The 24,029-nt window shown below is 39.5% G+C and overlaps 1 protein-coding gene across 1 annotated transcript in view; it reads right to left on the bottom strand.

Moving 5' to 3' along the window:
• Positions 1-4,029: 4,029 nt before the first annotated feature.
• The window catches only part of LOC126176758 (DNA cross-link repair 1A protein), a 62,237-nt gene continuing 42,237 nt past the window's right edge, over positions 4,030-24,029 (bottom strand). Inside the window, exons 7-11 of the mRNA XM_049923927.1 lie at positions 23,841-23,984; positions 18,886-19,010; positions 18,462-18,637; positions 12,505-12,643; positions 4,030-4,671 (exon numbers count right to left, since the gene is read on the bottom strand). Coding sequence (XP_049779884.1) covers positions 4,478-4,671; positions 12,505-12,643; positions 18,462-18,637; positions 18,886-19,010; positions 23,841-23,984 — 778 coding nt within the window. The 3' untranslated portion in view covers positions 4,030-4,477. The remainder of the gene's footprint in view (positions 4,672-12,504; positions 12,644-18,461; positions 18,638-18,885; positions 19,011-23,840; positions 23,985-24,029) is intronic.

Below are 24,029 nucleotides of genomic sequence, written 5' to 3'. Positions count from 1 at the left end.
AGGAATACCTTTGTCTTATTTAAGTGATTAACACTGCAAGATCACAGGTTAATGTAAGTGCAAGACAAGCCATCGGAAATGTGAAATACTGATACATTAATAGCTGGTGTAACTGCCAGAATGTTGATGCCGGATGTCAGTTTGTGGGGTGGAGTTCCTTGGCAGTTGCACTTGTCCAGTCAATACAGGGATGGTGGGTTAATGCCGTTTGTGGATGACGCTGGAGTTGTCATCCGATGATGTCCAATATGTGCTCAATTCGAGACAGATATGGTGATCGAGCAGGCCTAGGCAACATGTCAGCATGCTGTACAGCATGTTGCCTAGGTACCTGGGTAAGCGTTATCCTGTTGGAAAAAAAAACCTGGAATGTTGTTCTTGAATGACAGCACAACAGGACAAATCACCAGATTGACATACAATTTGGCAGTGAAGGTGCACTGGATAACCATTAGAGTGCTCCTACTGTTATACGAAATCGCACCCAAGACCATTACTCCGTGTGTAGATCCACTGAGTCTTGCACACAGACAGGTTGGTTACAGACCCTCAAATGGCCTCCTCCTAATCAACACATGGCCCTCACTGGCACCAGGCAGAACAAGGTTTCAGCACAAAACACAACAAACCTCCATATTCCCCTCCAATGAGCTCTGGCTTGACATCACTAAAGTTGCAAACAGCATTGGTTTAGGGTCAGTGAAATGCATGCTACAAGATATACGAGGGGGGACCCAAAAGAAACCTGATTGTTGTTATAAAAAATTTATTGATGAACCTTTTTACAAAATTACTTCAGTCACCTTCAAAATACTCTCCATTACATGTGATGCACTTGTCAAGTCTCTTTTCCCACAGTTGGAAGCATGTTTGGAACTCTTCCATTTTGATATTGTCCAGTGCCCTTTGCGAAGCTGTTTATACCACCTCCACATCGTCATAACGCTCCCCTTTTAGCGTTTTTTTCATTTGTAGAAATAGGAAAAAGTCGCACGGGGCTAGGTCCGGCAGATACGGAGCGTGGGGAACAACAGACCACCTCTGAGATGCCAAATAGTGGGTCACTCGTAAGGCCGTGTGTGCTGGAGCATTGTCGTGATGCAGAAACCAGTCACCTGATCGCCAAAGTTCCGGGCGTTTCCTCCTCACATCCTCTCGCAGGCTCCTTAAAAACATCCAAGAAAAAGTGCTGGTCAACAGTCTGGCCAGGGGGTACAAATTCCCGATGCACAATTCCACGAACATCAAAAAAGACAATGGTCATCGTCTTCACATTTTACCTCACTTACCTTGCTTTTTTTACTCTGGGAGAGTTGGGAGTCCTCCACCGGCTTGACGCTTGCTCGGTTTCTAGGTCATACCCGTAACACCAACTCTCATCCCCTGTACTGACTTCGTTCAAGAAGTTTGGATCACGTGCAATCTCTGTTTTCAAGTCCTGACACACATTCATGCGGATGGTTTTTTGCTCCTGTGTGAGAAGGCGCGGAACAAATTTAGCAGCAACACATCTCATGTGCAAATCCTCACTCAAAATCCGCTGGCACGAGCTCCAACTGATTCATGTGTCTGCTGAAATTTGGTCGATCGTTTGGCGACGATCCTCATTGATCTTTTGATGGACCTTTTCAATGTTCTCTTCATTTCGCGATGTTGAAGGGCGTCCAGAATGAGCTCGGTCTTCAACACACATCTCACCACGTTTAAAGAGCCCAAACCAGTCAAAAACCTGTGTGCGGCTCATAGAGTCGTCCTGGAAAGCTTCATGAAGCATTTGGTGTGTCTCCATTGCAGTCTTTTTAAGCAGGAAACAAAATTTCACACACACTCTTTGTTCTTTTAAAGTTGCCATAACGACTTCGCAGAGGTAACTCGCCAACAGTCAGTGAAACGCAATACCACACTTGCACGTACAGCTCTACACTGATGCCGTCTGCACAGCTGTTTCATGAAGGTCTCTACTAACACCATCTAGCGTGAGAACCCTGCACTACATCTACGAGTGGCAGCGCCCTCGGAGTCCGGTTTCTTTTGGGTCCCCCCTCGTATGTATCAGAACTGTCCTTGAAGTAATCAATTTGTAATAGCTTGTTGTGTCATTGTGGTGCTGCTGAAATTGCTGTTGCAGATGTATTACGATGCGCTGGGGCCGTACATTGAACACAATGGTCTGCTCTCTTGGGATTGCCACATCACTGTCTGTAGTCTGGTCTTCTTGCGACTGTAGATTCTCATGATCACCACAATGAACATAAGGGTTCTCATAGCCCTATTATACGACCTCATTCAAGCTCAGTGAGGTGTTGATAATGGTGTCTTTGCCACCTTGAACGCATTCTTGACTAACATTCACTCATCACATCCAGTCTCAAATGTAACTAATGCTCACAACTGTTACAGCATGTATTTAAAGCAAACCTGATTTGCATCCTCATAGCAGTGTTACTGGCACCACCCTCATGCGACTGGCACAAAATCTGAATAGACATCATTTTTCAGATCTAGAAACACACCTAGGAAATTCCGTTTATGTCGTACAACTCCTTCTTGGTGTAGTGCTTTTTTTGCGTCAGGGTATAAATTGATGGTATGCCACTGACGAAAAAGCAATCACTTGGTGACTGGAGAACATTGCTGTTCTGGAAACATTGCAGACCTTGACACTGTGAGGGCAGTGGAGGTTAATACCAATATTTATTGATTATGTAAGAAGGTAGATTAGCATTTCAAGGTAAGAGATTTGAGTTTTTCTTTATGCATCAAGTGAGGGAGGTGATCAAAGTAAAAATCTAAGTGAGTTATTAATATACCTGATGAACAGTAGAGCAAATTACAAGTGAGAATAAAAAAGGGCAAGGCATACTTAGGGTTTTCCACATAAAACACTGGAGATACAATACAATAATAATGAACAGGTAATAGAGAAAAAATATTTCCATTATATGCACATAGGCACAACTGTGGTTTCTGTTGCCTGATACTGTGATCGTGTCTGTGAGTTGCGTTTGCGAGTGTGTGTGTGTGTGTGTGTGTGTGTGTGTGTACGTACGTCTATTGTTGATGAAGGCCTTAATGGCTGAAAGCTTTATTTATTTGCGACAGTCTTTTTGTTGTTCCTATCTGTGATTCAGCATCTCAGCTATATGGGGAGTACCAACTTCCGTTTTCATAATATTGTTCCATTCCAGCCTGGATTTTCCATTGTTTGATTTCCATTATATGCCTGCTACAAGCTAGATAGTATATTTTCTAATATCACTGACCTCCTGAAAGTGACACACAACACTTGATAGAAACACAGTAAAATCCACATCAGTATAATTTTGATGGTGTATCAGCATTGCCCACCAGAAAAAAATATATCACGAAATAAATAAACAGAATTATCTTATTTGCCACTGAATGGCATGTATAATGAAAAAAATAGCTCAAAAAATCATTAAGAGGGCACATCTTTCCTTCTACATCAATACATCTCCTATTATGACCTATTTTAGTTAATGATCAGGGCAGTATAGAATCACTTTGTTTCCTACTTACACACTTAAAAACCGAATTGTCATAAACTGACTCAAATTAGCACATTGAAAAGCTTCTCTTTCTACTTCATTTATTTCTTTAAAAGCTTATCAAAAACGTTTGTTCAGATTTCTTTGCAGTTACCTTGTACACAAAAGTTGTGTCTGCTGGTGTAGTGCATCAACACGCAATACAATTATCCTGTAGAGGCAGCAGTTAGACTGCTGTTTGAGACCTATGGTTAAACATCTTAAAAGATCTGTTAGGTTAGTAATACCGACACAAAGTATGTGTGTCTCTCTCTGAATGAGAAGGTGGATTCATATGCTGGACCATCACTCTACACACCCACTATACAGTGAGTGGTTACCTTCAATGATTCCATTGCTTATATTTTACATAGATATGCCCAGTACCTTTTCAAGCATTAGCATGTTTTCTACACGGAAGATAAATGAATATTACTACTCTTTTCCTCTTCTCTAGCTTACTTTAATAGTCTTTTGACTATCACCAGCCACTTTTTTATACATTCCGAGAAAAATTCAGAAAAATAACAGTACAAGTTACCTACATAATGACAATTTTATGCAGAAATTTCAGTTTCAACAAGGGCAATATCATCTATGTCTTGTAACACCTATTACCCCACTGTTCCCCACACTGATTATCAGATAATGCAATCCAGAGGCAACACAGACAACATTAGCAAAATATCAAATATAAGAAAAGCAGGAATCTAGACAGGAAAGTAAAAATGGAAAATATTCAAATTAAATACATAACAAAATAATTTAGGACAATTTTTAAAATGGAAAGTAGTATGGTACATTTAATAAAACCCCGTAAAGTTCATATAAATTCTGTAAAAAACTTTAACAATCATATTGTCTTACTACATTTTATAAAAAGTAAATTTAAGCAACATCTGCTTTAAATTTCTATAAAATTATAAAATTTATTGCACAGAGAGGTAAGAGGACAGTTTCTTCTGAGTTTTTGAAGAAACTGGTTGAGACAGCCACGAAGAAAAGTATCGCTGCAAAATAGCATGTTTTCCAACATTCACTGTCGGAACAATATGTTCTGGCTGCAGAAACTGTACAAACTCACGTAATTCTGAATAGCTGGAGTGTTCGCTATAGGGGACACCTGTAAAAAAAATACATTAGAGATATATTAATGGCACAAATTAAGAGTAACTCTTATGCAACTGACACGTATGAAAGTTTTCAGAAACAGCTACTAGATGAAAATGCTACTTTTTAAAAAAAATGTTATTGTTAAAACAATTACAGCTCAGAAATTGGACATGTTGGCTGTTTACAGTGAATGTTTAAAACACAGTGTTATCAAAAAATGGAAATTTCAGGTAAAGAGTTCCAGTGGATGAATTTTTACAATTTTGATGAACACTTATCAACAATGTTGCGAACAGCTTCATTCAAATGGTAACAATCAATAGTCATCAGAAAAGACAGTCTGTGATTGGTTTACAGAATTTCATTCTGGTTGTGCTCCTGTCAGTGATGAATTTAGGGATGGTCAACCAAAATCAGTTTCTATCCATGACTGAAGAGGACTGGCTTGACACTTAAATTGAAAAAGAGGCATCATCAAGCATTTCGAAGATTGTGGTCTGTTTGATTTTGCACAAACATTTAGCCGTAGACAAATCTGTTCCTGATGGATTCTACAACAACTTGAGCAAAACTCAGAAACATGCTCAAGTCAATTGGCCTGAGGAAATGTTCAAGAAACTATGCCAAAAAAAAGCAAAATCACCATGCAACACTGTAATTGGAGAAAATGTGTTTATATTTGTATGAGCCAGAAACTTACCAGCAACCAACTGTTTTGGTATAATTAGATGAACTGAATCATCAAAACCAGTTCCTTCGAAAAGCACTTCCAATCTGTGTGTGATTGCTTGTCTTTTTGGTTATACTGCACATGTCATGATTGTTGTACTTGTGGACACTAGTGACTGTTGCATTTGTGGACCAAAGAATAGCTAACTCTGGATAGTATACAACAATTTCTGTATCACAAGTCATAAATGAAATCATGAGAAAGAACTGAAAACAATATATCATTCTTCATCACGACAATATCACCTGTTGCACAACACATCAAACAGTTAATTATTTGATAACAAAACCATTTAATTGTGATGTCTCACTGTCCTTATTCAGCTCATTTATCATCTAATGATTACTTTTTGTTCCCTTGAGAGAAACAAAAACTACAAAAGCAGCAATTTTTCATCACCTTAAAAAATTGTTGAAATCTTTCAAAACAGTTTTTGAAGTAGCAAGATGAGGGTGAAACAAAATATGTCTAGAATTAGTTCAAACATATTCAAGGGTGTATAAATTTTAAAGGGAATTATTTTTGAGAAAATAAAAGGATTTGTAACAAAATTGTTTTTCTTTTATTATTTATGTAAAAACTTCTGGAAGAAGGCCTTTCATTGCAGACATTATTGTAAAAACCTAGCAGTAGTGTACAAAAATTAATGAAGAAAAAACAATTAGAGCAGCACTGAAAATACACTGCTGAGCACTAAAACTGCAATACCATGAAGGATGAATGCAATAAACATGTAACTGGTGCAAAGGTGGAGCCACATAATATACAGGGCGATTTTTTTCACTGTGTACAAACTCCAGGGATTGATCGATGAGAGGATACGGAAAAAAAAGGTCTAATGAACTTACGTTCATAAATGCACGGTTTCCATGCTATTTATTCAATAATGGACAGAGACAGAGTCTAATGTGCATTGTACCATGCAGTCACAGTTACAGTACGTGTCGAAAATGGTTTCCATGTGTCTCAACGCATGCGTGTATGCACCATAGCACGTTCATGTAGGCCAGGCTGTCAAAGGCAGTATGAATATGGTGCTTCAGTGTCTCTGCATCTGGAATGGGCTCTGCATACACGACACTTTTGAGATGGTCCGATAACCAGAAATTGCACAGATTGAGAGCCAGCGAACGAGTAGGCCATGCAACTGGATTCCCTTGTCTGATCCATCGGCCACGGAAGACACGATTGGGATATGTCCGGACTTTAATAGCGAAGTAGGCCGGAGCACCATCAAGTAGCAGCCACATAGCCCTTCGAATCATCAATGGCATATCTTCCAGCAGCAGAGGCAAAGTCACCCACAAGAAATGCTGATAGTTCTGGTGACTTGGAAGGAACACATTCTGGCTGCACCGATGCTGGTGATTTGCTGTCACCATATCATGGGAGTTCTGCATAGTATCCCACAGATGACTGTTATGAAAGTTGAAGACAGCACTCCAGATAAAGGTGGCCTTATCTGCTAATAGGATGGATGACACAGATCCCGGAATCATGGTTGCCTAGTGAAGAAACCAGTGACAAAACTGTTCCTGCTGTGGAAAGTCTGTCGCTAGTAAGCCCTGTACATGATGTAAGTGATAAGGGTAGTAACAATTGTCATGGGGAATGTTCCACATGATCGCCTGGCTTACTCTGTACTGGTGGGCCAACTGCCTGGTACTGGTATGGTGGTCACCTTCCACAGTGTTAGTCAGTTTTTCCTCCAAGTCTGGTGTCTGAACATTTTCTGAATGTCATTCATGATTTCCTCCTTCCTGAAATGACCCTGTCTCAGACAAACGGTGAAACACTGTTGCAAACATTGAATGCTGTGGTTGTTGTCAGTGAAGATAGACCTCCGGATACAACCTTGCTGCCCGCCGCACGCTACCATTTGCCTTTCCGTAAGTAAACACCGTGTCGAAAAGCTCTCGAATCGAATATGGAACTATTGTGTACAATCCTGTATCAACATTCATTACAAGGTGAGTCAGCTAGAGAAGTGAATCGGACACTACATTACAAATTATTATGGCAGGAGAGGGTGCTAGAGCATGACGTATGAGGAACAGTACCACCCTCTAGGAGGAAACCATGGATACTTTAACGGTGGCTGCATGGTATAGTGTGTATTAGACTGCAGTATCTGTAACGAAGTATAACTGAATAAATGGTCTCTGGGCTGGTGTAAGTTGGCACCAGCACACCAGGTGGCAAAGAGGTTGTGAGAAAATCAACAGAGGCCAAAGACGGTCTTGCAAGAAAGGCGTTGCCAATGCCGTCTTGGCCGCCAGTATTTGGATCGCCGCTGCGGTTCGGAGGGCCCAGTCAATTCCAGTCTGTCATTCTGCGAGTCACCGAGACATCAGTAGCAGCCCAGTCACTTGCTGTTACAGACAGTCACAGGCAGCATGCAGCGACCCGAATAGTGTACATAGTGGGATGTGTACTTCACCAGCAGTGAGGCTAATGTGGACTATTACAGAAGAGCTTGTACCACGGCAGCTGGACTACCTCGAGTCAACTAATTTTCTATTTTAATATATGCATGCAGTTTGTGATATAGACAGAGGGTACTGGCTGGCAACCAGCATCCTCTCCTTGCTTCCCATGGTACAAGCCTACATTGACAACAAGACAACACAAAAGTCTCTAGCATGCAAACCATACATTTCTGGACATAAATTAATTAGACTGTTTTTGTTCTGTATCCTCTCTTTGATCAATTCCTAGAGTTTGTCCACGATGGAAAAAATCACAGCTGAAGGTAGGAGAAACACCTTCTACATTCTGCATGTAATGGAAGACTACCATGCAGGTTTCTCACTCACAAATCACACCTGAATACCGTCAATGTGTCTTACTGTAAAGAAGACACGTTAAGTTGAAGACAGGCACAATTGAAAGGCACTTGCATAAAGCGTTTGGCCACAGCCTTTATTAGTAAAAGAAAGAGAGACACACCATTTACACACAAGCAAGCACACCTTATGCACACTGCTTGCATCCCATGTGATAGTTGCATTCCAGACCGAGATGCTGGAGTTGGTGATCATGTGTGCATGAGCTGTGCTCTTTTACTGATGAAGGCTGTGGCCAAAATCTTTCTGTAAGTGTCTTTTAATTGTGTCAATCTCCAACTTAACGTGTCTGCTTTACGGTAAGTAGCAAACTGTCGTTTCCTACATTGCTGACATTCCTACCTGGAGTTTCCGCATCTGAACATTGGCTGTTTGTGAGAAGGTCATGTTATGCCTCATGCAAGACAGAGAAACATCTACCAGTGCATGCCAGAATTAAAGGGCAGCCAGATCATGGGCAATCAGGACTACATTTCACCATTCCATCATAATACTGATCGTGTTGATCAGGACCCCATGACTGCCACTCAACTATGAGATCAATGGCTTCAGGAGGGTGTAATATACCGAGACACTAGCAAATAAATGAAAAATGTAGTGAGGCAAATACAGACCAGAGCCATCTACAATCGTGTAATTGAATCAGTCATACGGAACATGCCAGAGCCACACGCATACCAATTGGAGTAACAATAGACGTTAACGTTCGCTAGTGGAAACCCATCTACTATTCAGTACTAACATTTTAAGTCAAATGACTTCCAAAGATGACATTTATACAGCTATATCAACAAATAATTATTCTATATTTTGTAAAGGTAAAATGTAAAAATACTGTTATACATATATTGACTTGGTATTTCCCTTTTGTAAACTGTTACGCTGTCAAGAGAGAGCAAGTAGTTTTAAACGTTTTTGGATTACATATCTTGTTAGGGAAAGGCATCCGCCATATATTTTACTGCCAAATATTCATACCACTAACAATTACATAAGAATATTGGATTATTTGTTGTGAGAACTCTATACACACAATGGTATTGTGGCACGAAGGTCACAAGTACTCACTAAAAAAAATTAATTTTACAACAGTCTGCCATCAGAAATAAAATGTATGAAGAATCTGTTTTTGTATGTAGAAATCTGAAATCCTCTTTGCTTCATCATTACTTTTACACTGTATCTAAATTTTGGTCCATGTGCATACAAAGCTATGAAATCGATTGCAGGAATGATTTTTGTAAAAATAATTTACTGTGTGTGTGTGTGTGTACTCTAGCTCATCAAAGGATTTCTTCCAAAAGCTAGCAAAGTTTTCATTCCCTTTTGTGTGTCTGCTGACAAGTCAATACTTCTGCTTTTCGGAGAGTCCTTTACTCTAAATTATTTACATCTGGCCATAATTTTCCTTGCTATATCTATCTGTACTAACTACATAAGCCTCTTTAGATATTAGGTGAGTATTTCACAAACACAGAGTGGAAAAGGGAGGGGGGGGAGGCAGCTTCAAGTATTCCAGGTAAGTCTTTCCAATGACAAAGATAAGATTAACAACAAATTTCCGTTGTACACTCTAAGGGGAGAGGGGGGATGGGGAGAAGGAAAGAACCACAAAGGAACTGCCCAAATTGGACGGAAATTGGTATGTGCGATATACATGTAAAGAAAAACAAATGAAGAAAACTTCTATGATTTATTCAAGAGAAAGAGCTTTACAAATTGAGGAAATCAATAATGTGTTGGTCCACCCACCTCTGGCCCTTATGAAACAGTTATTTGCCTTGGCACTGACCGACAGAGTTGTTGGAGGTCCTCCTGAGGAACATCGTGCCAAATTCTGTCAACTGGTGCATTAGATCCCCAAAATCACGAGCTGATTGGAAGGCACTGCCCATAATGCTCCAAACGTGGGGAAAGATCTGGAGGCTTTGCTGACCAAGGTAGGGTTTGGCAAACATGAAGACAAGCTGCAGAAACTTTTGTCGGGTGCGGGCAGGCACTATCTCACTGCGATGTAAGCATAGGATAGTTTGCCGCGAAGAGCATCGACAGGGGGCAGAGAATATCATTGACATACCTCCATGCTGCAAGGGTGCTGCAGATGAGAACCAAAGAGGTCCTGCTTTGAAATAAAATGGCACCCAATACCATCACGCCTGTTGTCAGGCCATACAGTGGTCGACAGTCAAGTTTGGTATCTCACACAGTGAAGACATGTCCGAAGATGCTCCACACAGTGGTGGGGCACCAACTTGACTGTCGCCCACAATACGGCCTGATGAACAGGAGTGGTGGTCTGGGGTGCAATTTCTTTTCACAGCAGGACCAATTTAGTTGTTATTCACGGCACTCTCAAAGCATAGCGGTACGCCAAGGATATTCTATGCCTCGTTTTGTTGCCCCTTGTGGTGAGCCATTATGGGCTTACATTTAAGCAAGATAATGCCAACCAGCACATGATGAGAGTTCCTTCTACTGCTTGTCTTTGTGCCTGACAAACCCTATCTTCGCCAGCAAGGTCACCAAATATCTCACCAGTTGAGAACTTTTGGAACGTTATGGGCAGAGCCCTTCAAACAGCTTGGAACTGAGGACCCCATGCACCAATTGCACAGTATTTAGCATGATATACCTCAGGAGAACATACAACAAGTCTACTAATCAATTTCAAGACAAATAACCACATGCATAAGAGCCAGAGGTGTAACAACACATTATTGACTTTCTCAATTTTTGAGAAAATATATGACCACACACTGCACACACAAATTGAAATAAATGAAATATGGAAGTAAGTACCTTTACATTTATCTACTAATTTCAGTCAAATGACCAAAATAATTGTCCAGGCAGCAGCAATACTGCAATATTTCTTTCTCTTGAAATAAATCATCCAATTTATCTGAAATTGTAATCATTGTTTTGTCTGTTTACGTACTTCACATCTACCAATTTCCATCCCAAGTGGATAATTCCTTTGATCTCACATCTTACAGCACTGTAACCTTATTAACTGGATGAGATATGTGGTGTTTCTTTCTCACACAGATTCCAATATGACCACACACTGCACACACAAATTGAAATAAATGAAATATGGAAGTAAGTACCTTTACATTTATCTACTAATTTCAGTCAAATGACCAAAATAATTGTCCAGGCAGCAGCAATACTGCAATATTATTATCAGAGCCCTTTGAATCTTCAGAAGGAAATTGAAGGAAGAAGGTGCAAGGTTCTGGTGTTGTGGGAAGTCTAACAGAGTTACAGATGCAATTTCTTATTTTCCATCTACCTGTTTTTCCTAAATGACAGTATTATGAAAAACATAGAGTGCTAATCACCATACAGCAGAGAACTTGAGTCACAGACAGGTACAACAAAAACTACTAAACATATAAACTTTCATCCAGAAGGCCTTCTTCTGAAATAGACCACACACACACACACACATTCATGCCAAGGCAGTTCACACACCCACGACCTCTGTCTCTGGCTGCCAAGTCTTTTTGTTGCACCTGTCTGTGACTCAACTTCTCCACTATACGGTGAGTCACAATCTATCCTTCTCATGATATTGTCATTACTCCACCCTGGATTTTCCATTTTTGTTTCTCCTTAATATCCTTCTCTCCTGCCCCTTGGCTGGCCAGCGTATTTCAACTACTAGCATTGAACACACATTCAGGCCTTACATTGAACACTATCTTTAACAATTTTGTCTCTCATTACAATTTGATCGATAAATTTTCCATGAGAACCAGCCTTAGAAGAATTCTTTACTTGACACCTTTTATTTATGTGTATTCTAATACCTTTGCACAGCTGTTCCAAAGTAGCATATGTTTACTTGGTACTGCAAGGTCAAACTTAAACCGCTATAAACAAGTAAATGCTCTACAAATACATGTGGTCCTTCTGCTCGCAAAACCATGACATCATTTCTCATTACTTCCATCAATCTCATTCTAATAAGAATTTCATCTTTGAAAACCAAATCCACAAACAGACTATTATTGTGAGAAGTACGAGGGCAGTGTCCTACGCTAATCTCCTTATAGCCCATCTTAAACAGTTTACTTAAAGTAAAAGGCTCTCACGTAATTCCTTAGGAAAGGAGTTCTTTTAGATCTCTCACTGGTGTTATCAACATAACTATAAATTGGTACAAAGTTCACAAAGACTGTATTCATTGCCACTTTCGGTTCATTCCTGTAAATGATCCCATACTGTGATATGTATATATTGGAGAGTGCTTCAGACTTACCGTAAATAGTGACATTATCATCAGCTGTTCGTCTGAAGGTTAGTGAGGATCCTGAGTCTTGCAACTCCCATCCTGATGGCCGGAAGGCAAGAACATTGGAATATATCCCCTGTAAGCTCTTGAGATGATCCTTCAAGTCCTGTAAACAAAAATGTTTTAATTAACTGGCTGTGACGTGAGGTCTGAGTGGGGTACGGTCAAATTGGGGGTGCCCCCAGTGACCAGTGTTGGGGCCACTCCTGTTCCTTATTTATATAAATGATGTGCCCTCTAGTATTACAGGTAATTCTAAAATATTTCTGTTTGCTGATGACACTAGCTTGGTAGTAAATGATGTTGTGTGCAACATTGGCTTAGTTTCAAATAGTGCAGTTCATGTCTTGTAGAAAATAAACTAATGCTAAATCACAGTAAGACTCAGTTTTTACAGTTTCTACCACACAATTCAACAAAACTCGACGTTTTAATTTCACAGAATGGGCGTATGATTAGTGAAACTGAACAGTTCAAATTTCGAGGTGTTCAGGTAGATAGTAAGTTGTGGAAAGCCTATGTCCAGGATCTTGTTCAAAGACTTAATTCCGCCATTTTTACTATTTGAATGGTGTCTGAAGTAAGTCATTGTTTAACACGAAAATTAGTCTACTTTGCTTACTTTCATTCGCTTATGTCATATGGTATTATATTTTGGGGTATATCTTCCCATTCTAAAAGGATATTTTTGGCTCAGAAATGGGCTGTACGGGCAGTAAGTGGTGTAAGTTCGAGAACCTCTTGTCAACCCCTGTTCACTAGTCTATGTATTTCGACATTGCTCTCTCAATATATATTTTCTTTACTGTCATTTCTTGTTAACAATATCAGCTTATTCCCAAGAATTCCCGAGTATTAACTCAGCAGAAATCCAATCTGCATTTGGATCGCACTTCCTTAACTCTTGTGGAGAAAGGTGTGCAGTATACTGCTGCATCCATTTTCAGTAAGCTACCACAAGAATTCAAAAATCTTAGCAGTAATCTGCATGCTTTCAAACTGAAACCGAAGAGTTTCCTCATGGGTCAATCCTTCTATTCTGTTGAGGAGTTCTTCGAAAAATTAAGCTAATTTGTATGTTATATTGTTCATTGCATTTACTTAAACTTATGGCTTGACATTTTTTGGGTTCATAAACATTTCATTTTTCCTGTTATTACTTTTATGCTATAATTTCATGTACTGAAATGTTCCATGACCTTGGAGATTTGCTCCTCAACTTGGTCCTACAGAACTAGACGTGTAAATAAAAAAAAATAAAAAATAAAAATAAATACCTCTGTTGGTTTAATAAAATTCAAATGTCCATAGTTTGAAAAAATAAGCTGATAGCCTTAATTTAAGATGATTTCATATTTCTAGATTTCCAGAAGGCTTTTGACACCATACCACATAAGCGGCTTGTAATCAAATTGTGTGCTTATGGAATGTCATCTCAGTTATGTAACTGAATTCGTTATTCCCTGTCAAAGAGGTCATAATTCGTAGTAATTGGCAGATAGTCATCGAGTAAAAGAGAAGTGATTTCTAGGGTTTCCCAAGGTAGTGTTACAGGCCCTCTGTTGTGCCTTATCTATATAAGCTATTTAGGAGACAATCTAAGCGGCCACCTTAGGTTGTTTGCAGATGATGCTGTCATTTATTGTCTAGTAAAGTCATCAGAAGCTCAAAACCAAATTGCAAATGATTTAGAAGATATCTGCATGGTGCAAAAATTGGCAATTGACCCTAAATAATGAAAAGTGTGAGATCATCCACAAGTGCTAAAACGAATCCATTAAACTTCAGTTACACGATACATCAGTCAAATGTAAAGGCTGTAAATTCAACTAAATACCTTGGAATTACAATTACAAAGAACTTAAACTGGAATGAACACAAAGACAATGCAGTGGGGAAGGAGAACCAAAGACTATGTTTTATTGGTAGAACACCTAAAAGGTGCAACAGATCTACTAAGGAGACTGCCGGTCCTCTTTTGGAGTACTGCTGTGTGGAGCGGCATCCTTACCAGATAAGATTAATCGAGTACATCGACTAAGTTCAAAGAAGGGCACAACATTTTGTATTATCAAGAAATAGGGAAGATAGTGTCATGGACATGATACAGAATTTGGGGTGGAAATCATTAGAACAAAGGTGTTTTTTTTGTTGCAGCATTGCAGTATCACCTTTTTCCCATTTCATTTCTCTTGTAGAACAAATGTTTATGCATAACCAAGCAAAAGATTTATATGGCTCAAAGACTCATTACAACTGTGAGATACAGATTAGCTCTGACTCATGATATAAAAACTCTGCGGATATAATGTGGAACATTACGCGTAAAAGGAACTCACTGACTTCTGATTGAGAATTGCAGAGACTTGGATAGTGGTGAAACTATAATTAACAGCATTATTGTAAGCTGCTTTTTTGAATACTGAATGTAATTTGATGGAGTACGATAACATTTCATTTTGTACAAGAAGATGATGTATACTTAAATGTAGCTAGGAAGATCATTTATGGAAAATATAATTTCATGGACAAAAAAGGTACGTTCAATTATATGGTTATTTTAACTTCTCCCATGTCTGTGGCTCAGAACAATATTTGGTGTGTCGTAACTCGTAGGGAACTTTGTATCCTGGAAAACCAGTAGAGCCTGCACCACAACTCTATTTTAAGAGATTAAATTTTGGACTTTATCAAAACTGATACACACCTTGGGCACTGATTACCACATTGCATAGCGAGTATGTCATAGCACCCAAGCCGCGCGGTCTGAGGCACCTTGTCACGGTCCGTGTGGCTCCTCCTGTCGGATGTTTGGCGAGTCCTCCCTCGGGCGTGCGTGCGTGCGTGTATGTGTGTGTGTGTGTGTGTGTGTGTGTGTGTGTGTGTGTGTGTAAGTTAGTTTAAGTTAGATTAAATAGTGTGTAAGCTTAGTGACTGATGACCTCAGCAGTCTGGTCCCGTAAGGCCTTACCACAAATTTCCAATTTCCATAGCACCCAAAACGGCTTCCCCATGGCATATGATTGTGCCTCTGATTATTTTAAGAATTTTCAGAGTTGACAATCGCCAGAATTCTGCAGAGCCACAGAGATTTTATTCCAGGTGCTGACTTCAACAATAAGGGTTAGACAAAATATGATTATGAACCATAAGCTCTAATCATTTTGTTTTATAGACTTGAGAATTCAAAATTAGCAAAATTTCTACCTGGAAGTGTGGGAGATAATTTTGTAAAACTATTGGGGATGTGAATTCTCTTGCCCAAAAGTTTCCAAGTAACTAGATATTATTCAGTCACAATAATTTGACTTCAGTTACAGGGGGAAAGAAGTTAAAGCATGATTTCCTATTGAAATTTTAATCATCAACGTTCTCCTCCCAAAGCGAAAATATTTTGTTGACGCTGATCTACATAGAGAGAAACAATCACAATAATAAAATAAGGGAAATTGCAGTTTGCATGGAAAGATATAGATGTTCATTTTTTCTGCAAGCTGTTTGAGAGTGAAATAATAGAGAATTAGTGTGAAGGTGATTCGATGAACCCTCTGTCTGACACTTTAGTGTGATTTTGAGAGTAGCTATGTAGATGTAGATTTACGTTATGATAATGGAAAATATCAGGTAGGATATAAAAGGAATAATTACATGAAGAAAAACCTTCATTACTGTATGGCTTATGGAGAAAATGTTGAGCAGCAAATACATACAGGTTATTCATAAGTACCTCTGGAAGCTTCAGAAGAAGACTGTCAGAAAACTGTAAGACATACAGAAAACAAATACATGTCAGAGGACGGAGCATCTCTCCAAGTCTTTGACTCACATTACTGGTGTTCAATATGGGCACCATTTGCAACACGGAAAATATCAATATGATAGTCATGGTCGATATCAGTGAGCAAATTAATTATATTACCTCGGAATTCTTCCAAATTAAATGGCTATGGCCGCAAGAACACATGATCTTTGATATAACCCCTTAAGAAGAAATTACACTGAGTTAAGTCAGATGATTGTGGGGGGTCTCTGAAGAAGAGGAGTGTTATGATGCGAAGCATGTCCAACAAAACACTGAGGCAGTTCGGCAGTGAGGTAATCACAAATGTCTGAGAGAGAGAGTGTAGTGGGCACCATCTTATTGCTCTTTACAGTCCTACTGTAACTGTGGCACAGACTACAGCTGCAGCATGTACAGATGCATGAAACAGTCACAGTTTTCTCTGCAAGGAAAAACAGTCCATAAACTTTTGAAGAGGGCATGGCAAACAGATGTTAACTTACGGAATCAAGAATGTGCTCCATAATCCTGTGTGGGTTTTCAGAGTCCCAAAGAGACACCTCATGATGATTCACCTTTCCAAATACATGAAACATTGTTTCATCACTAAAAACAAACTTCTGTGTCAACCCATCTTCCTCCAGAGGTGATTCTTGTTGCACGCTGTTGAAGTGAGATGTGACGTCATTATGACACGCAAATGTTGTATGGAAGATGATAGGAGCCAAGCACTGACTTTTGTGATCATTTGACAGACATTAAACTGTGGTAGCCATTTTTTAGGATGGATTCAAGGAGAGGATCATTATATCCTCAATTAGTATATTCACCACAATTTTGGAAGCTGTTGATGCCTTTACATTTTCTTTGGGCATATGAACCTGACAACTTTTGGAAAATTTGACTCCAAAGTAGTCTATCTAAATGGTAAAACTGGCTGTATTCAAAGCAAAGTCACTGTGGCTCAGTCAGTTAATTGCATATGTTCGGTGACAGAGGTCCCATGTCCAAAACTCCCCAAAGTATGATTTTTTATGCGAAAATTACCATTATCTTCAGAAGTGACTTAGTTGTTAAAATGGAAGACTGAAATGTCTAACGCCAAAGAAGAGCTTGACAGGTACCCTCTATACTGTCAACCAATCACACATACCGATATCGCTGAAGAATTGCATCAGTGTGTCTGAAGTTGACTAGTAGGTTATTACTAATGGGGTAAGGATTACTGGATCTGACCTTTAAATACACTTTTGAGATTTTCAGTCTCACCAGCGAGGAAGACAGGTGCCAGTCCAACTTGTTCGCCATGAGACATCAGGGAAGTCATACAGCATTTCTGCTGAAAATAGGTGCCCCTTAAATACTAGTTACTCATCACAATTCTAAAAGCTTACAGCATATTTAATGACAATGTACGAAGCAAAGTAGTCTTTACTGACACAAGAAAAATAACATGTTCCTCTTGGATGTAGAAGGGCATACTATGCCACAGATTATTTTTCAAGGTAATTTAATATCTTCATCCCATTTTACTCAAAAGTCAGCAAGTACAGAATTCAATATTCATCAACATTTCGAAACTGCAGTGAAAGTACTGCTGGAAATTTTAATATGTGTTGAAAGTAAGTGAAGATGGGTAATATTAACATAACTTTGCATTTTACTGTTATAAGGAACCATCTGCAAATACTGTCAGCTCAGTATAGCCACCCGAAACTGGTATTTCAGAAAAAAAGCTTTTTGGTCAACTATTTTCAGCAAAAATGCTGTACCTATCATGTACACAGAAATGAAATGAGAAGTTACATTTAGCATTAGATGTGAATGATGACTTCCTTGATGTCTCACAGCGAAAGTCTTTGTCCCTAATGAAATTGAAAAATTTCTAAAGTGATTTTGAATGTCAGATCCAGTAATCCTTACCAGTAATAATAAATTACTAGGACAACTTCAGGCACACTGATAAAGTTTTTCAACGATATGCCGATATGTGTAATCTGTTGACAATATGGAGGGTATCCCCCAAACTTTTGAAAGGGAAATTAGAAATTTACTGTATTGCATACATCATGATATCCCTAATGAAAAATTACCTTAAGCATCTAATACTATGGAATCAAACCAAAATACTGATAATACTTACCCGGCTGTTGAGCTCTTTCATAGCAAGCACATGCACCTGAGCCTCATATGGTTTTGTTACAAGTCTCGTTTCAATGTTTGGATCACACAAACATTTTAGTACACCTCTCTTATCAGGGCGTGCCCACAGTTTTGCTCCTATTGCTTTACTGATACCTAGAAAAACTTTTTCCTTTCCTGAAAGTAACACTGCCCTATTAGAAAAATTAGAGGTTACACCATATAATGTATCATTACAATGATGCTCACTGTTATAGTGGCCAAAGAGACAGGTATATTATATACTATGACGTGATTGACAGTACGGGAAAATTCTGTGTGAGGAATATTACACCAGCTTCAAAATTGTAATTTTGTGGTTGTGCAAACACAGTTGCACATTTAGTATATCTCTATGACTAAAAGGTAAAATGTGAACAACTTACCAATGAGATATGTTCCACACACTACCAAAGTTTTAGGACATCTTTGCAATGTTACTTTTGTTATTTCTATGGCCTTTGCAATAACTTCTTCCTGTGATGGAAAATCATACTTTGGATCACAATATCTGTAAACAACACATTTCTATAAGACAGAACACTTTAATGTGAATCCAGCTGCTAAAGTATTTCCCAGACAACTACCAAAGTTCCTGATTTCATCAAGGAATAATGAAATTATGTTTACAAATGACAACATTATTACTGATAATACTACAGAAGTGTAGTACAGCATATACTATAATAGAAGCAGCACTGAACAGACCAATTGCTTCAGAATGTTATATAAACTATTTCTGATCGCTAGCAGAAGAAATTAAATGACCAGTTGTGATACATCCCCAATAACTATGTGCTGCAGTTTCTATAGTCACTGCAATGCACAGGAATAGATAAATGACTGTACAACTGTAATATGGGAAAGGAAAGAGACATAGACAAAAATACATGTATCACTAAGATTTCATCACATGATGACGGCATTGTAGGCACACTGAAAAAAAGACTGTGAGAAGCAAGAGGAAAAACTGAGCACACCGAATAGGAAAGACAAAGAGAGAGAAGAATTTGATGACTTGTGTATGACAAGAGGAATGGCCAAAGAAAAAAGATGAGTAAACAAGACAGTTAACCGAAAATTGCAATTAACTGGATGAAGAGGGAACAGAAGTAATGTAAGGGAAATAATACAGGAACAAAACACTCCTTGGTTACAATTAGCACTGAAAGTACAACAGCTACAAAAGTCATCAATGCTGTGTTATGTGGTTTGGTCAGTAGCGAGGCACAACACTTCCCTGTCTTCATCACAGACAAAAACACAACAAGAAAACCAGGAAAGATAGCGCTAACTGTATCAGAAAGTTCTTTGTATTTAATCGGTATACATAACTTCCTGACAAGCACTATCCCTCAGATACAGTCTGCAAAAAGGCCTCAGATGCTATTTCCCCTCACAAAGGAGTGCATCTTATGTTACCCAGCAACACCTCGGATTGCAACAACTGAACCACATCCTTTGCCAGGGCTTTGATTGCCTATTATCGTGCCCTGAAATGAGGGACATCCTACCTGAAATCCTTCTCACTCCTCCTAAAGCAGTGTTCCATCACCCACATCATCCAACATCTTAGTCCATCCCTATGCCACTCCCAATCCCAACCCCCTGCCACAACGATCCTATCCCTATGGAAGACCCATGTGCAAGACCCACCAAATCCACCCACCCAGCACTTCCTATTCCAATCCTGTCAAAGGTTTATCCTACCCCATCAAGCGCTGGGCCACCTGCAAAAGCAGCAATGTCATTTACCAGCTCTTCTGCAATCACGCAGCAAAGCTTTTTACATTAGTATGACTACCAACCAGCTGTCCACCAGGATGAACGGCCACCACCGAACTGCAGCCACGAGCTTAGTGGAACATCCTGTGGCACAACATGCAGCTGAACATAACATCCTTGATTTCAATGGCTGCTTCACTACCCGAGACATCTGGATCCTCCATTCCATCACCAGCTTTCCTGCGCTGCAAAAATGGGACTTATTCTTACAACACATTTTCCGCTCCCATAATTATCCCGGCGTCAACCTACGGTAACATACTGCCCCACGCCGTTCACCCAGCAGTTTCCAACCCCTCTGTCCTATCACCTCCTCCCAATTCCCATCTCCTGTACTCTTTGTTTACCACCCTGTACCAACACACCTACTCAGCTTTCCCTGCTCCTCTCGCTTTTTGCTGTTTTCCCCACCTCCCTGCCACACAACCAGACATTGCACCTGTTGGCATTCTAGTCCCTGCACACACTGCCAGTCAGTGCTTCCCCCCACCCATACACTGCTATCCGTTTCCCTTCCCAAACCCCTCCAGATTGCTGCTACCAGCCCACTTGATAATTGCATTCTGGCTCGAGCTGCTGGAGTAGGTGGTAATGTGAGCGTAAAGTGTGCTTGTTTGTGTGAATGAATGGTGCGTGTTTCTGTTCCTCCGACAAAGGCTATGGCCGAAAGTTTATGTGTAGATGTCTTTTAATTGTGTCTGCCCGCAACTTAGCGTTTTATCTACATGGTGAGTAGCAGTCTATCTTTTCCTACATTTTTAACTTTCTGTAGAGAATTATATGACTTATAAGTGCCCTTCGATAGTTTATGCTTACCTTATTTTGCACCACGGGAATGAAAAGCCCTTGCAGGAATACAGATACTGGTAAGAGTAAAGATAAGAATCAGCACAGAATAACATGGCCGGTAGATGCACAGTCAGCAGTGCACGTGTGGGGAGAGCAATAGTGGAGGGGATTAATGGGCAAGTGCTGTAGGGGAGATGCCAAGAGCTGGAGGGGGAGTGCCGTTCTAAACATTTTTTTGTAAATATTAAGTGGAGCCCAACCTTGCCCACACTTGCATGGTGACCATTCAAAAATATCTGTCACTTCTGCTTTGGTTACTATCTAAAAGGAATTCTGCTGAGAATGCAGTGATTTATTTTTGCCTGGTTTGTTAACCATTTGGAACTTTCAGAGAAGCATCACGAGTGGCAAATTTTGGGTAAAACCTACACATTTCTCTTGGTGCCATGTTGAAATTTGCTTCTTTTGCCAAAACACAGGGAAATTTACACTGTATCACCTTACTAACATGTTGTGCAGACACAATTGTGAGAGAATTCTAAAACAGTGGTTTACTAAGTTTATTAAGTGAGGAACTGAGGACAAGCAAAGTCAGTAACTTATTAAAAAGCATGTCCTTGGCACTAACTAAACGTGTAATGTCTTCACATATGTTGTTCCAAAACCCATAGCATTTCTCATTTCACTAGCTATTGGTGGCCCTTAAAAATTACATTCTCTCATCAAAAAAGTCTGCTGTTTGTGGAATAACACGGTACCCTCCTCTTTCTATGCTACCATTTCCCAAAGTCTCATTTCGATGTCTTAAAACATTTATGAAATATGTGGAATGTTTCAAATATTTTATTCTGGCTTTATCACTGGCACAGCATGATCCCAAATGAGTGTGCTAAATCAGTCCCCCCCCCCCCCCCCAAACACACCTGCCTTTTTCTGGCTGACTAAATTGTGCCAACTGTACAGTTCAACTGAACTGGGATGATGGGTTGTGGCACATAGAGTGGGCAAGGAGAAAAAGGACACAAGGAGTGAGGGGAAGGGTGGCAATGGCTGTGAGGGAAAGGACAGATGCACAGGTTAGGAATGTGGCACTGCTGAGCTCTTCCTGGCTGTAAGAATCCTTCAAGAACTTACTGTCATCTGCTAGCACAGATTTCATACAAAATACAAGACATTAAAATTGCTCTACAAACTGTGTATCACAGGTGCATTTCTTAACTTTTCTTACTGGTTTACCCGATTTGCCTGTCATCTATGTGCAAATAACTCACACAAAAGTAGTGGAAAAAATGAACAATAACAGATAAACTGTTTGTAACCCTAGAATTCAGTTACCCAATACGCACAACAGCATGATTCAACACTGGAACCATCTGAGGCCTCCCTTTGACACACTGTTCCACACTACTACCTCCCAGTTTCAAATTACATCAGTCTTCTACACTTGCTTACACACTCCCCCCCCCCCCTCCTTCCACTACACTTCTTGCATGTGATTTCCTATCCCCCCCCCACCCCTCCTGACTTGTCACATCAATCTGCTACTCATGCATTTCTTTCTTTGTCTATCTAAGCTCTTCCTTCTCTGTTCTATTACATTTTGTATGGCAAATGCTTGCTATCCTATTTATTTCACCCCATACCCCACATATGTGTTCTATTCTTCCTCCTTTCTTGCCATGAGATTGTGGTTCTGAAATCTAGGGGTTATTTTTCTTTAAGTGTGTGTGTGTGTGTGTGTGTGTGTTTTGAAAAACCAATAAAAGCTGTCTGAAATACATATTACATAATCTTTGTTCTACTTTCCTTACATATGATTTGCAAAGTTTCTCAGAATTTGTGGTTGGGATTCAAGATCAACCTGAAATGTAAACAAATAAGATGAAAGCCTGATAAATGCCAAACTTCATCATCTTGCTGCTCCACGTAAGGAATAACTAAATATTGCCTGTATATAGGAATTTTCACCTTGGAAAATGATTTCTCCTGCATTTGATTCAAACAGTTTCAGTACAGTGGTCCTAGACGCTGATATCTCCCGACACCATTATCCTTACCTTTCTACGTGATGGCAACACACATCACATGCCAACTGGATGTTTAAATCACTTACACTACTATCACCCCCCTCTCCAAACTTCACAAAGGTTTTCCTTTGTAAATTTATGGAGAAGCATCAAGGGTAGGAGGATATGGCAGATGAATGGCTTAAACATAGCATCAGAATTTTTTCCCACAGTGAATCTATCTCACAACAAATTAGAGTACACACTTAAACATAACTTCCTGGCATGCCGGAACAAGATTCAAATCCAAATACTTAAAGCAAGCAAGATTCAAACCCAAACTTTTAGTGTGCAGATGACAATTAGTAAGAGCACTTCCCATAAACAACAACAGTGCCAGGTCTCAGTCTACCCCAAACTTTTAATGTGAAATTTCCTCCTGGCATACATTTCTGCAACTTCACAGACCATTAGAGTTCATTTGCCAATTGTCTCCTCCTGCTAGAGCCGACCTTAATTCAACTCTCTGTCAAATTTCTATGCATGTTTCATTTCAGTTTCTAAATTATTAATGAGTACAGTGTTAACTAAGTAGTGAAAATGAGAAACAGTAGTTGGTGCCATGGTTCCAAATGCTAGTTAAGCAGGCATCATCTATCAAGAGAGCTGGACAAAAGTATTTGATGAAAATACTAAAAAAAAGATGAAGAACTATTTTACAGAAACAGGATGAAAATAAAAAAGCAAAAAAATTTGCTTACGTGGTGTCGAGGAATAGCTTGTTTATAGAGCAGTGTTGAATGGCTGGAAATGACTTCATGATTCCGTCATAACGAAAATCACCCACATGTAAAAAATTTCTACCATCAGGTAGCTGAAACAGCAGCATAATTGAACCAGGACAACTGCAAAAGTAAAACAGAATATATGTTATGAAAAAAAAAATCACC

Source organism: Schistocerca cancellata, chromosome 3 (genome assembly GCF_023864275.1).
Source record: "Schistocerca cancellata isolate TAMUIC-IGC-003103 chromosome 3, iqSchCanc2.1, whole genome shotgun sequence".
In the NCBI taxonomy this organism is placed as follows: Eukaryota; Metazoa; Arthropoda; class Insecta; order Orthoptera; family Acrididae; genus Schistocerca; species Schistocerca cancellata.
The sequence above is the reverse complement of the archived record's forward strand: the minus strand, read 5'-3'. Positions and strand labels throughout refer to the sequence as shown.